Source organism: Misgurnus anguillicaudatus, chromosome 14 (genome assembly GCF_027580225.2).
Source record: "Misgurnus anguillicaudatus chromosome 14, ASM2758022v2, whole genome shotgun sequence".
Lineage (NCBI taxonomy): Eukaryota > Metazoa > Chordata > Actinopteri > Cypriniformes > Cobitidae > Misgurnus > Misgurnus anguillicaudatus.
In genome coordinates, this window is record NC_073350.2 from 19,545,431 (window position 1) to 19,561,051 (window position 15,621).

The 15,621-nt window shown below is 34.6% G+C and overlaps 1 protein-coding gene and 1 long non-coding RNA gene across 3 annotated transcripts in view; both read left to right on the forward strand.

The window, feature by feature from the left end:
* Positions 1-211: 211 nt before the first annotated feature.
* Positions 212-3,901, forward strand: LOC129427958 (protein FAM72A). 2 transcript variants are annotated; one of them, XM_055184785.2, is made up of 6 exons: positions 212-388; positions 692-887; positions 1,010-1,087; positions 1,493-1,617; positions 1,869-1,980; positions 2,659-3,901. In XM_055184785.2, the coding sequence occupies exons 2-5, from the start codon at positions 742-744 to the stop codon at positions 1,967-1,969; spliced, it is 450 nt and encodes a 149-aa protein (XP_055040760.1). In that variant the 5' UTR covers positions 212-388; positions 692-741; the 3' UTR covers positions 1,970-1,980; positions 2,659-3,901. The 2 variants fall into 2 exon arrangements, with proteins under 2 accessions (XP_055040760.1, XP_055040758.1); XM_055184783.2 differs by having other exon boundaries at positions 213-388; positions 1,869-3,901.
* A 1,234-nt stretch (positions 3,902-5,135) lies between these two features.
* Positions 5,136-15,621, forward strand: part of LOC129427956 (uncharacterized) — an 83,707-nt gene continuing 73,221 nt past the window's right edge. The window contains exon 1 of the long non-coding RNA XR_008638795.2: positions 5,136-5,290. This is a non-coding gene — a long non-coding RNA (uncharacterized lncRNA). The remainder of the gene's footprint in view (positions 5,291-15,621) is intronic.

Consider the following 15,621-nt stretch of genomic DNA (forward strand, 5'->3'; position numbering starts at 1 on the left):
TCGAACTGCCATTTTTAAATCCTTAATTTTTATTATCACTATTTATTATTTATCATTTATTTTTTATTTAAATTTTTACATTTATTAAAATTATGCTTCCTTTATTCTGCAAAGTTACATTTCTAGTGGTTTTGAGGTTTACTGTATATATTGTAACCATCTGCTGAGAAATCCTATCTGACCAATCAGATGTGAGACGTTGTGATTTTCAGCCAATCGGTTTAGCGATATGGCGGTTTGAAAATGTTTTAGGAAGTGGCTTTGTCGCGTAGGTAAACAAACGTAGCTTAGCAAGCTAAGCCTTGTTGCAGTGGTTGAGATATTGTACAGTTGTACAATGTGTTTTTCTGCCTTTTAGATCGTGAACGGCTCGATATCCTCAAAACAGGTCAGAATTTTATGGCTTGATAGAAAAACTGATTCATAGTTAGCTAGCTAGCTTTCTAACAAGAACAGGGCAATTCTCCACACCGCTAACAGTAGCTTAACCGGATCATTCATCTTTGATTTATAATAGTAATTTAAAACGAGCTTTTGTAACAATGTTACTCGGACACTGACTAAAACATTGTAAACGTTACAAATGTGAATATAGATAGGCTCGAGATAGCTAGCTAGCTAGCCAGGTGCATCGGTATAAATGCATTGTAACTGTCACACGCTGCTAACTCGTGTTATTGTTTTATACCAGGACCCGGCGTTTTCAAGGAGCATTACACGAGGAGTCTTCAAACTGCTGCAATGTCTACTTCAAATTTCAAGAATAAATGTGTGACACAAGTCAACTGTATATACTGTGACAGTCTGCTGTGTATGAGAGGGATGAAAGCTGTGCTGCTAGCCGATACGGAAATCGAGTTGTTCTCAACCGACATACCACCAAACAGGTAAGGCTTCTGTGATCATAATCAACACAGAAACTAGTCAATACATATTAAACAGAAATAACATGATTTGTATGTAATGCATAGCATGAACATAAACACACAAGTGTTGTTTTTCCATACAGGACTGTTGATTTTGTAGCAAGCTGCTATTCCACTGACAGCTGCAAATGCAAGTTGAGAGACATTGCTTGTTTGAAATGGTAAGTACATCACTGATTTTATTTACAATTAATACAAATGCAACTTACAATACCATTATGAACCATCGGCTCCTTTAAAACCAATGCAATTCCTATTACAACCATTAAATCCATTTCTGTAATGTTTTTAAGCAGGATTCTGTTGTTGGTGGTGTGACATGTCTTCCTATAATAACATTTTCACAAGTATTACTCATAAAGTGTCCTTGGTGTTTGATAGCATTTTTCATAACATTCAAAATGTTGAATATATTATACAAATATTGAATGCAAGTTGGTGTCAGATTTGTTATGTTGCCCTGTTTGCTTTCTATTGTTTTTACTGAGCTATTTGCTGTTCTGTGTCTTACAAAGCATTTTAAATCAGGTGTTTGTGTCTCTTTCTGGCTTTTTCTGCACATTCAGTGGAAATGTTGTGGGATATCACGTGGTGGCCCCATGCAAACCCTGCTTGCTGTCCTGCAACAATGGTCACTTTTGGATGTTCAACAGTGAGGCTGTGTCCACCATCAATAGACTGGATGCAACAGGTTCGAGACAGATTCTGCCACTATTGTTTACACCCTGTTATGCCCAAACAGCCTGTGCTTTCAACTAACATGATCACTTTAATGGTCTAAATGCTGTTGTTTGCACCCAAGAACAAAAATGAACGCATGGCATTGCATTGGACTTTGACATTGAATCCATTATGTATGCTTTTAAAGCACTGGCATGTCTTCACATAGACACTTATAATATATATGAGACGCATTCATTGATAATCTTGTGTCTTTAATAGGACAGAACCTGCTGCTGTGGGGAGATCTACCAGAACTGGAGGGCAGTGATGATGATGATGAGAGTCTGGACAGCTTTTCGGAAGAAGAGTACCTTAGATAGAAACAGAAATGGTGAAAGGACTTTGAATTTGACAGTAGTGAAGTAGTAGGCTTTCCCCTGCACAGATCTCCATTTAAAGCACATTGTCCAGTTTTAGCTGACTTGCCCCCTTAATTTGCAGATTTCCCAATATTTTGTGTTTGATATTTCCTTCAGCACCCTCTCAGATTATTTTGTTTGACAGAGTGGAACTACCAAAGAAGTAAGGTTTCAGTTTCTGGTTGCAGTAGCACATTGACATTAATTTTTAACATTATGATGTTATATGCGTGATGTCCTTACAGCCTTTAACAAACTGTAGATTGCGATTTGTAAAGGCGGTATTACATAAGTTTAATGTGCTGATCCAGGTTGTTTGCTCTGGTACAAATGCATTTTGGGAGTCATCCAAGTATAGTATAGATAGATAGATAAAATAATTGGCAAATTGGATGCTGGATTCACAAGTTAAACCTTGTGTTTGTAAAAGTGTAGACAGTGTTGTAGGAAGAAATCCCTTTTACCATGTTTTAATGGTTTCTAAATATTTTGTTAATTTAAATTGAATGCTACTGACTATACTCTTAAAGGTGCAATGTGTCACTTTTAGAAGGATCTCTTGATGGAAATGCAATATAATATACATAACTATATTATCAGTGGTGTATAAAGACCTTACATAATGAACTGTATTGTTTTTATTACCTTAGAATGAGCCGTTTTTATCTACATACACCCCGGGTCTGCTTACATGGAAGTCACCGTCATGTTTCTACAGTAGCCCTAAACGGACAAACTGTTCTACAGAGCGCGTTTTTTGTCCCGATGATGACATGTTTGCCTGTGGCAGCTACCGTAGCTTCTCTATGTGTTTCGAAATTGAGGCTGGTTGCAATTAGCAATCCCCAGCTAGATGCCGCTAAAAACCCCATACTGTACCTTTAAGATGAATATCAATCTGCATAATGTTGAAGTGATACATAATAGTACTTTTATTCTGAACAGGACATATTCATGCATAGTTCTATAATTATATGAAGTCCTATAACTTAATATATTAAGATTTTATTCCTTACACAGCTTTGATGTGAAGTGGCACAAAATCACATGGCAGCTCTGAGTAGTTAGATCTCAGCCAAATAACATTTCATGGGATTTCAACTTAATTTTTTTAGTTTTTATGACATACTGTGGTACTTTGCTTTGCTTGCTCTTTTCATTTGTGTATTTGTTTTTTAAGAGCATCTCAGTTTTCAAACTATATTTTACTTTTTGTCACAAGGTAAAAGAAAGAATCTGCTCTTAATAACTGTGGACATTTCTGCATGACACTGTGTGATATACTTGGCATAGTATGTTTTTAGCTTTCTAATTTTGCTTCTTTTTATGAAATTCGATATAATTACAAAGACGCAAAGTCAACCAGTAGCAGTTTTTCACTTCCCTGTTAACCATTTCACTGTGTAATTATACAGCATTTCATATTTAAATGTCTTAAAATAGTACGATTATGATGCCTCACTGTAAATGTGTACCATATTTTCCATGATATTGTATTGGAGGTTTTGCATTGTCGGTAAAAACAATAGCAGAAAGAATGCGCAAACATTATTGTGATAGCTTTCAGGTGTAGCATTTTTTAGGGTCTGGCTTTTTTAGGTTTCGAAGCAATCTTAAGTATGCATATATGACCAAAATGATACAAGAAAATGATGAAATGTGTTTAAATATTTAACTTATTAATGGAGAATTTATTTGATTTCTGTTATCTATGTTTTGAATGTATTTATTAACAGACATGATACTGTATTTATACTGACATGATTTCATTTGCATCATGTGAGGATGAGGCAAAACGATTTAACTTTTGATCTGCACTGACAAAAGTTGTTGGTTTGAATTTTTGGTTGTTTTGTATGCTGAATGTCTTGATATTAAACTTTTTATTGTGGATATGGATGTGTATCTTTTACTTTAGCCATCAGAGTTTAACCATCAATTTTCTTAATGATTTAAAATGGGTGAGGTTTCCCAGACTAAAATGCATGTTTGAACTACCTTAATTAGAAATCTTGTACTGACATATCTTAACATATATCAGTGTCATTGCTTTTTCTCAAGATGCTCACCTGTATTGTTTTTTGTACTTAAATGTCCTAAGGCCTAGTCTTGGATTAACCTATACCCTGTCTGGGAAACCACCCCATAAAGCTATTTTTTTTGCTTAAAGACTGAGGGGGGAATTAAAATTTGTGTGATTTTTTTTTAAGACCAGTAAAGCATTGTTTGTGAAACCTGGTTTAATCTCAACAGTATCCAGGAAACCGCTCCAAATTTATTTTTCTTTTTTTTTTAAAGCGCTGTTTTCATATTAATTATTAAATCAATTTTTCAAAAATAATTTTGAGCACAATTCAGACAAAAAGATTACGCATTAGGAGTTTGATACTGGGGTGGAGAGTGACATCACAGAGCCCAAAACCCAGAGACTAATCGTGCATTTATTCCAGCATTGCCATTGCACCAATTTATTGACTTATTAGATGAAAAAGCTTTTACCAATTTTATATTGAGAATATTGGCAAAGACGTTCCTCGAATTTGGAAAATGTTATGTTTGATTTTAACAAGTAAACCATGTAGCCTAAATGTAAACTACAGGACAACAATAGCCTACTCTAAAAATGACTGGGTAAATATAAATATATTGCTGGGTTAACTCAACTTGTGGGTTAGTATAACCCATGGTTTGATAACAACAACCCAACATTGGATAATTTTTAACCCAGCAATATTTATATTTACCCACAATGGGTTAAAAAAACAGAGTTATTTTTGGATTGAAGTAAATTGTCATTTTGTTTGTTTATATGTTGTCAATTAAATGGTAAAAAATAAATATGTATTTTTTAAATATCTCACCAAACCATTACAAACAGCAGAGAATTGTGACAGTGCAATAAACATTGTGTCGTGAAAAATATATACATATATGTAGTAATTTTGTTTTATTATTTCAATATTTTATTTATATTTGTATATGTTGGTATGAAATTGCTGTGTGTGAATGCATTGAAGCATTTCATGACACTGTGTAGGTCTACTCCGATTCACTAGGTGGCAGTATATCTAGGCCTATGTAAATCTTTTTTTTATGTAAATCTTCTAAGTTCGTTATATAATTTAAGTTAGTTGAAGACTAAAACAAATAAAACAAACAGAGGGATGCAGAGGATCCATAAATATTTCTTCAAGAGCACACACTTTCAGACTAAAATCTCCAAGGTGGACGTTGTTTTGTGAAGTTTTCTGGAATGTGTGTTGCTCTTCGTTTAAAATACAGGTAAAGTTATGATCTTCATATTAATTTTGTATGGTTTGATTTGTACTCCTGACACAAATTATAATCTAACTATTATGAAATCCTAATTTTTATACAAACTAATTATAAGATGATTCTTGTTTGATAGTAGGCTACAGTATGATGTAAACAAACAGACTTAAAGCTATATGTCCTTAAAGTAAATTATATAAATGATCTTTATCTTCCGGGTTCAGGGATCTCCAACCCTGATCCTTAAAGGGACACTTTTTGCATGAATCTTTGTATATGTTTTTCAATGGTCGTGAGAGTGAGACTACAAACACCCCTTTTCTCGGTCAAATAGGCACCAAATTCGAAATGTATGTTATATTTCGACTACAATATGACGCACTTTCAATAAAGATTAATGTTTCTACGGGTGAATTGCTCATTTAAAAGCTAACTTACATCCCTGCATTACTTCGATACAAACTTTGTATACTCAGCTTTTAACATTTTACTCTTCATTTTGTATTACACATTCCCAGCAAACACAGAACGTTCCCCTAACGTTAGTTTTTAGTTATTTTTGGGAACCAAATAATAACGTTCTGGGAACGTTATTTTTAGGTTTTACTATTTGCAATCATAAAATAACGTTCCCATAACGTTGCAGGGTGGTTATTTTAAAATAACCTAAAAAGAACTTATACAGAACGTTCTCTAATGGTTATTTATTGTTTTTTTGTAACCATAAATAACGTTCTTATAACGTTGCAGGGTGGTTATTTTTAAACTAACCTAACAATAACGTTCTATTCCCGTAAAGAAAACTTTCCCGGCTTACCAAAAACAAACCTTAAAAAAAACAACGTTATGGGAACCAAAAACTAACGTAAGAGGAACGTTTTTAGAAAAAAAGAAAAAAAACTAACGTTAGGAAAACGTTTTGGGAACCAAAAATTGTTAGCTGGGTTATGATTTCCAAGTCATTTGATTATCTTCTCAAACACATAGGAGACAAGATTAAAACAGCAAGTTTTGGGGCCTTTTTTAGGTTAGGTAGGTCCTTTTGTCAGTTATTACAACACCAGTGATGACAACATTGTAGTAAATAATAATAGGTTAGCAATGGGCTCCATCTACTGGTGATTCATAGTATTGTGAGCTGTAATTTCTTGGTTTGCTCAGTAAACAATGAGTTTCAAACTTTGATTTGCCGGTTAAAGAGGAACATAATTTATTTTAATATCCCTTTAGATTTTTTAGGTAATGTTATAATACATATAATAAAATCTTTGCATTTGATGAGTTAAATAGAAAACTAGTAATTTAATAATCTAAATTAGTTTTTATTTAATCGTATGTTTTTTTTTTTTTTGAAGTGTCATGACTTTATAATTACACATTTTATTTTTATTTTGCATTTCCATTACAACCACAACAATGCCCTGCAGTTCTTTTACGAGCCCATAGAGAGCGCCAAACTGCCAATCTCTACCTGCTGTCGCAACATTATATTTTCTTTGAATGCTAATAAATCTAATAACACACCTTTTCTAAATTTCTTTTAAAAAACAGTTTTAAGTTATAATTTATAATTATTAAATCAAGTCTTATGATCATATGCTACGGCAGTCACATGCTCGTGTATTTTATGTTGCATTTATTCCAAAGGAGTTATTCATGCACAAATGCATTTTTATTAACGTATATTTAGCACCTATTTTAAATTATTCAATACACGATTTAATCATGAATCATTAATCTTTAGTGAGAAATACATCAAAAGACAACTTTGTATACCACTCGAATGTCTTTGCTGAAACGTTCACATTGACGATTCGTTAATCTGACCACAAGAGGCCGCCATAGCACAAGCATACAACTTTTCAATCTTTTCAACAGAACCAAGATCGTCAAGTAAAATCTACCACTAGATCGATAACGATTCAAATCAAACAAAGCTTCTGCTCTATTTCCTGAGTAAGTTCGGAGTCTGGCATTGATAACTGAAAAAATATGTTTCTTCAGCTTTTTCCTTTAGTTGATGAAGTTCTTTACTCTTCCTGTACGTATACCGATACTAAAAACAGTGCGCACGTTGCCGTGCTGCAGATAGGCAGCTAAGCTTCAGACTACATTATGGTTATTAATTGCATATTTTATTATGTTTTAAATGTTTCATGTATTGATAATCTTACACAATATAGTACTTATGAAGCGAGACTGGGAAATCTTTGCATTTACCGTATATACATTTCCTTTCGAATTTAATTATTTTCTGAATCGATTAATTTAATAAATAAAACAGTTTAGGGACACTTTCATTTCTCTTAGATTTCCTGAAATACTTTTATATAAACACATAAAATACGTTTATAAAATATAGTATTTTCATGTATAATTTTAATGGGTCGTTTGATGTTCAGGTCATCACGCTACATATTTTAACTTCGAATAGCACTTTTCATTAATGTGATTCTGGACTATTTATAGTAACAAATGTGGTGCATTTTAAAGACTCCAGATACCCATGGTAGGAGTAAAAACCAGATGTAAAAAGCTTCCCTAAAATAGTCCAATTTATTTAGTTTAGATTTTATATTGCACATTATTACCTGTAGTTATACATCATATCATATTAATAGCACATTAATAGTATTTTCTGATTACTGTATAAACTGCATAATTTTATATCAAATATATAAGTGCAGAATTAGACACACATTCAGTGTTTGAGAGATGCTACAGTTCTGATTTATTACTTTTTGAAATGCCACAACACGATTTTGTACAGCATTAGTTTACTCTATGGTGTAGATGAAAGCTAAAGGTCACTATATTTCTACCGATCTTCTGTCTTTAATATTTTATTCTGCTTTATTCTCTTAGAATAAAGTAGTGCTAATCTCACCAGATGCTCTCCTTTATCTAAACAAACCTTTAACACCGCACCACCATTTTTGTAATTAAAGGGGTAATAGGCGGTAAGGGGGTTTGGTTTCTTGTGGAGGGGGTTGAGATTGTCGGGCATGTCTGTGCATTTGAATACATGTATCATGAATATGCATCTTTTATAGTATTAGAGCTGTGGTTGGTCAGCGGTTCTGTTTGATTAATGCAAGTTTTGCCTAATATAAAAGAATCATCTTTAGAAGTCACATTTACTTGCAACTGCCCATGCAACAGCACCATTTGAGTTTTTAGTAAAAAAAAAAAATTCCAGTAAGGTTTCGGTATTTAATACACTTTAGTATTAAATTCATCATTTTCATTAAATTATTGCTCTCTTTATAAAAGGTTAAAATAATCCTCACTAATCACAGCATGATAAAACATGTCAAATTTTTTGTTTTACATTTGCTATTCGCATTTTAATTTCCCATTGTCTAAGTCAGGCAAAATGTACTAAAATGTTCTGCATTCACAACTGTTTTTAAGCCTTGTTTAAAAAGCATATTTGGAGAAATATTTTATTTAGTGCAAGGTCTCTTAATTTAAAAGTGAGCTTTGCAGCCTATCAATTAAAAGCTATAAACAAAGAAGTAAAAGTAATGGCACAAGGACAACATGATTGACAAACTATTCATTTTTTGACTATTCTCAAAAGTTTAAATGGTTTAAAATATGTTTTATTTATTTCCATTAGTGTAATGCTTTAATTAAAATAGTGCATTTCACAGTTTTCAACTATTTCAACATTTAAGTTTAATTACGTTTTATAAAGGTATTTTCTAAAAGTGATATTGTGTTTTTAAATGCAATGTTAAGATTTATGGTGAATTTGTTTCCTTTTTCTGACAAATGCACTCTCGACAGTGATTGGCCATTTATGTGTTCCTCCTCTGTGTTGCATTGTTTTGAAGTTTGTGTGTTCCCCTTTAAGAAGGGGGCTCTTTGCAGCTGAAGAATTTGCTCTCCTGTCGCTGTGAATGGGGCCCAGGCAGGAGCTTAGCGAGGGGCCCAATGTTTTGTTCTGTTACACTTCAATAGGGCGTCAAGCAGGGTTTGGGCCTGACAGCCTGTGGATTAAAGGCTCTTACCAGAATCTGTTCGCCCCACCCCCTGACCCGCGCACTCCAACAATAGCCTGAAAGAAACACATTCTTAACTCTTCAAGTACTAAGTTGTAATTTGCAGGTGGCTATAGCCTAGCAAGTCTCTCTAGCACCAGTCGATAAGGGTTATAGAGAAAAAAAGGTTAGAGGGGTGTTAGTTAGGGGTACACCATCCCCTTTTTATCCCACTTTGAGCTTTCTTATACCTTTTAAAAATGTAAATCAATCACTCTCATATATCATTGCTCAGAAAATTACGGTAATGAGCCCCTGAAAAAGCAGCACGTTTTGAAACCTGCCGACCACACGCGTTTCGGAAGATTTGGAAAGGTATGTCGCGTTCATACAGCCTGTTATCTTTCCAAATAGTGAGAGATATACCAAATGAGTTTGGGGTTAGCAAAGCAGTCGTAGTGAACAATAGCCAGATGTCCGTACGGAGCAGGTAGGAGTGATGATGACAAACAGTTGTTGTTGCTTTCTTATTGTTGTATTGACAGCACTTCCGAACGGAGCAAGAGATGAATTGTTAAACATTGGAGTATATCTAGGCAATAATGAAATAAAACAGCACTAAAAGCTCTATTTGTTTAAAAAAATATATTTGGATGTGTTCACATCTGTGTCACTAGATGGTGCTACATGTAAGTTCCTTAGCAATGACTGTGAGTCTGTCAGCCTTCACACAGGTGAAGCATTCGCAGTTTTAATGTTAAATAAATTATTTAGGTTTTCGGAGTTGTGGGTTGGTTTTTACGAGAACGGTTTTATCTAAATGTTTGCATTCTTCAGTTCAACATGCAGCATGTAAGATTAAAGCATTACAGTTTCCATTCATCACATCAAGTAAAGCTGCCATACTATTTCATGATCCAGCAATGGATATACCCTATAATTTAAAAACAAGTAATGGTGAAAAACAATTAATATTGATAATATCTCCACATGCACAGGCTAAAAGAAAGACTGTCATGCTAAAATAAAAGCCCTCAAGAGTATTGGTGTGTACAGAGGCTCTCCTGTGGTCCAGCAAAGAGGACGGGTCATTCGGGTCAAGCCTCGCTCTTCCTTATAGTCCCATTCGGGTGTGTAACAGCACACTACGTCCGTCCGATGATTCATAGTTTTAAAGTGCATACGGGGCTCGTGTACAACCCTGCCACTCTTACACAGCAGCCAGATTATTAAAATCTAGGGATATACTTTTTCGAAATATCAAAAGATATTGCACTTAACCAGACTCCCACAACGAATGTGATTCAATTTGTTGGTTCAACTTAAAAAGTAAGTTACCTGGTTGCCTTAAAAGTTTTAGGGGTGGTTTCTCTGACAGGGATTAGCTTAAGCCAGGACTAGGCCTTAGTTTAATTAGGAAATATAACTAGTTTTAACAAACACGCCTTACTAAAAACATTACTTGTGTGCATTTTGAGGCAAAACAAAGGGCACTGATGTATTTTAAGATGTGGCAGTGCAAGTTGTTTTTAGTTTGGACAGCTCTTAAAATTATTTTAGTCTAGGACTAGTCTAATCCCTGTCTGGGAAACCACCCTATAGAGTTAATTCATTTTAGAAATATTAGTTAACTTAAAAAAGTTATGGTTGTGACAACTAATATTTTTAAGTTTATTTAAGTTGAAATTTTAAGGCAAGCAATGTACAAACCTAACCCACACTGTAAAAAGTGAAAAGTTGGATCAACTTAATTTGAGGTGTTGTCAATTTAAAGGATTAGTCAATTTTCTTAAAAAAAATCCAGATAATTTACTCACCACCATGTCATCCCAAATGTTGATGTATTTCTTTGTTCAGTGTAGAAAAAAATATGTTTTTTGAGGAAAACTTTCCAGGATTTGTATCATTTTAATGGACTTTAATGGACCCCAATACTTAACACTTTTAATGCAGTTAAAATTTGCAGTTTCAACGGAGTTTCTAAGGACTCTAAACGTCCCAAACGAGGCATAAGGGTCTTGTCTAGCGAAGCGATTGTCATTTTTGACAAGAAAAATGTGCACTTTTAAACCACAACTTCTCATCTATCTCCGATCCTGTGACGCGTCAGCCCGACCTCACGTAATTGCGTAATGCCGTCGAAAGGTCACGTGTTACTTATATGAAGCGCACATTTGCGTACATTAATTAGTATCATTCGACATACAACAACGTCACAACGGTCCTCTTTCTCCACACTTGTAAACACTGGGGCGTAGTTTTGCACACGTCATCCATGACCTCTTGACGTGATGACGTATTACGTGAGGTCGCGCTGGCGCGTCACAGGACCGGAGATAGACGAGAAGTTGTGGTTTAAAAGTACATATTTTTTATTTTTCTTGTCAAAAATTACAATCGTTTCACTACATAAGACCCTTATGCCTCGTTTGGGATTGTTTAGAGTCTTTTGAAACTCTGTTGAAACTGCAATTTTAAACTGCATTAAAATTGTAACGTGTTGAGGTCCATTAAAATGAAAAAAATCCTGGAATGTTTTCCTCAAAAACATAATTTCTTCTCGACTGAACAAAGAAAGACATCAACATTTTGGATGGCATGGTGGTGAGTAAATTATCTGGATTGTTATTTAAGAAAATGGACTAATCCTTTAAATTGATAACACCTAAAAAATTTCCTCAAAGTATATTTTTCACTTAAACATAAGTTGAAACTTATTGTTTTTAGTTGATCCATCTTTTACTTTTTACAGTGCATTGGGTTGTAATTTAACATATGCTGGGTTGTTTAACCCATTGTTGGGTTTCTGGGTTAATTTAACCTAATGTCTGGGTTCGTCCCTTTTTGACCCAACACCTCGCATTTTTTTTGGAGTGTGAAAACAGAAAGTTCACGGGCAACATTTAGGCCAGCCCTGTGCATTTCCAGTCCAGAGGAACCAAAATGTTTTTATTTCTAGGGAAAATGTCATTGGTGACATTGCATATTGACTCTAATTGCGTGCCTGCTCAGTGGTGTTTTTGAAAACCTCTCTGTAAAGTGGCCGCCTTTCAAAAGCAGTCGCCTTTCCACTCCGTTTTCCTGTCACCAGTAACACAACACAGATGTGACATGGGGTAGCAATTCCACCTCTATTTGTTTTAGGGCTGATCGAGTTATTTAAAATGTTTGCAGTCCCAAAAAAGGGCTAAAGGGAGGGGGTTGTGTGTGTATGTGTGCGTGTACAGCCCTAAAAAGTATTTGGACACTTAAGTCATACTTAGAAATGTACTGGCATTGCATTAAAGACAAAAATACATCCAAGTGGCATCTCTTAGCAAACCTTCAAACTGAGAATTTTTCTGCTGTTTGTTTAAACCAACTGGCCTCAAGGTCATTTTTAATGGATTGATATCAGTTTCACTCAAGTTCTTACAGGTGAATAACTACAGGTGTGGTTTATCACCGAAGACACGTTCACATTTGACATCCTTTCGTCTTAATTACTTTCGTCTTAATGGCTAGAACTAGTTTGCTTGAAAGGACTCTTTTCACTATATCCTTCTTATAAAGTGGCACTTGGTTTGATATATCATTATATGGATTCATTTTTAAAATTTGGCTTGCAAAGGATATAAAGAGGGAAAGTGTGCATTTGTGCAGACCCCTGGCAACACCAGGTACAGCTATAGTGACAGATATGTAAACAACTCGAGCAAGGTCGACACATGCTGTGAAAATAAAGCAAAGGAGCCAGATTTTAAATGTCGGCTGTTTACTTTGGGATCCTTCCTAAAAACAGTCAAACTTCTAGTTCATTTTCTCTTATATATGCCATAAATCCTTTACGTCTGCACACTCAGACCACAGGAACACAATGGGGGGATTGTTATGGGAGGAGGATTGTCATTTCCTAGTTACATTTTCACACAAGGGAAAGGTTTTAAGAAAACAGTTTATATTAAAAGAGTTTATATCTAATGCATGCATTGAAATAACTTTTGTATGGTGCTTTTGACCACCTGAGTCCATTGTTCGGTTTCACGGGGTGTTTTGGCGGCCATGTCTGCGAAACACGCCGTACACAGATGAAACGCTTTACAAACAGCCAACTGTAACCTTCAAAGTATGAAAGAAAGAATCCAGGCTGCAGTGAAATCTAATCCAGGCACAGCTTCAGCTACATGTTCCCCTGCCCCCCTTCTGAACCCCGACCTATGACTTTGTCTGGGTCATCTAACCTTGCTTGAGTTATAGACAGATCAGATCTTCTCCCGCTGTTGTCTCTCTCTCTCTCTCTTGTTCAGTATGTTCCCATTGGGCTGGCAGGAGAAGTAAAAAGACCAGATTGGGGACCTGGCTTGCTCGCTGCAGAAATGTCAGCGAGACATTAAACAGTGAAATCCTGGGTGTGCTTTCGTAGCACAACCTGTCTGTTTTCCTTCCTATTCTTTTCCAGCTCTCACATCATCTTACTGTCTTCCACTGAGCCTTAAGCTCTGTGATCAGTATGTCTCACTGGTTTATTAAAGACATGAAAGAGGACTGATATGAACTATAGTAATGTTGCCTAATAAATATTAGTTACAGTCTTTCAAAGAGATATATATTTATATATATACAGTATTGGCCAAAAGTGATGTCCAACTTTGAACAATTGATATATTCGCTCTATGTATATTCAGATTTTGTATGCATGTTGCATTGGAGTATAAAGAAGAGCCATTTAACCCCTTAAACCCTGAGGACCCAGTCCCGGGGCCAACATTCCGTATTTTGACTTAATATAAAATATTATTTTAATCTTTAATGCTCTGTCATGTAACACATATGAGATACTGTTTGAAAGCTTAGACTCTCTACTTTCTGCAGATATGCATCACTTTGACATATCTTTTACTGTAAGAAAGTTATTTACACTTAATTTACACTATCACCCCCCCCCCCCATATTTTTTGATATCATTTAATATTCACATATTTCATATTTTTCAAATATGACAAACATGGGCAAGTCTTATATCAAATGAAAGCTCTCACTCTCAGAAAAAAGGCTACATTGTTATTTTTGTTCTATTATCAACACATATCCAACAATCGTTGAATGAATAATAAGGTAAAAACTGGTCTTTTGTAAATTTATGTAAAACTTGAGCGTGAGCTGCCTCAGATAGCACATATAGCCACAAATGCTACACCATCTTTTCTCTTAGGTCCTACTCTAAAAAATGAGTCCATTCACAGCATTTTCTTTGGTTGTGTGCATGAATAATCCCTTGCTATTTATTATATGTGCAAAACAAAAAATTAACATTTATATGAAAAATTTATTTTCGCACCCTTCAGTAAAATAAAAATAACTTTTGATTGCGACATGCTAAAGAGATCATTCTTTTTTGGGGTGTTTACTGTCTGCTGCTGCTAACAACCAGAACTGTCTGCAGTCTGCTAGAGCACAAAGAACCAGAGTTATACACTATCAAAGACAGTGTTTACAACATAAAAAAGTAAATTTGGTGTTTTATCATATGAAAAACAACATAAATAACAACATTTGTCACAAACAGCAGCTTTTTATGTAACTTCAAAGGGTTTTCTTTAAAATGATATAAAGAAATTGCATTTATTCCACTGTATGTGGTTATGGGAGCATTTCAAATGTTTTTAGGCAGAAATCGTATTCAAAAAGGGTATTATTCCTCCCTTCAGTTGGAGTAAAATAACTTTTGCAGAGATTAGGATAGAGAAAAAATTCATTCAAACAAAACTGTCTGCAGGTAGCTGAGGCACCCAGGGCCAGAGTTATACACTTTCAAATAAAAACTTTAGAAAAAAACCATCAAAAAGCGCCTATTTATTTTTGTGTTTATTATAGGATTGACATCACATACAACCATGTTTAGCACTTTCAACAGTGTTTTATGTAATTTCAAAGGGTTTCCTGTAAAATGATACCAAACTTTTGTATGTAAACCTCTGCATGTGGGTATGGGAAGTTTTTGAAATTGGGTAGGCAAAATCCAGGCGAAAATCCCCAAAATAAATTGCTCACAACAACAAGTACAACGTTTATAAAGACAAAGCCCATGACAATGATTACAAAATACTATCATTAAAAAGACGATCGACCAATTTTAATAACAGATACAACTGCAGTCATTGATTATTACCTGTAAGCTTTTTGTTTTTTTATACATTTTTGTATATTCAAATAAAAACCAGATACTCTGCCATTATTTTGTCCAGTAAATACCTTTTTTGAGTTTTGTCCATTTTGTGTCATACACCTCATATTATGATGCTTCAACTTAACCTGAGGGGGCATTAAAAGCAAATACTGTACACATTTTTGCCCCAGACATCAGTATTGTTTTGA

Excerpts from the sequence above, each read along its gene's own strand:
- LOC129427958 (XM_055184785.2), top strand. The coding sequence starts at position 742 with ATGTCTACTTCAAATTTCAAGAATAAATGTGTGACACAAGTCAACTGT. Across the intron at positions 888-1,009 it reads ACCGACATACCACCAAACAG|GACTGTTGATTTTGTAGCAA; the intron begins GTAAGGCTTCTG and ends TTTTCCATACAG. Across the intron at positions 1,088-1,492 it reads GACATTGCTTGTTTGAAATG|TGGAAATGTTGTGGGATATC; the intron begins GTAAGTACATCA and ends CTGCACATTCAG.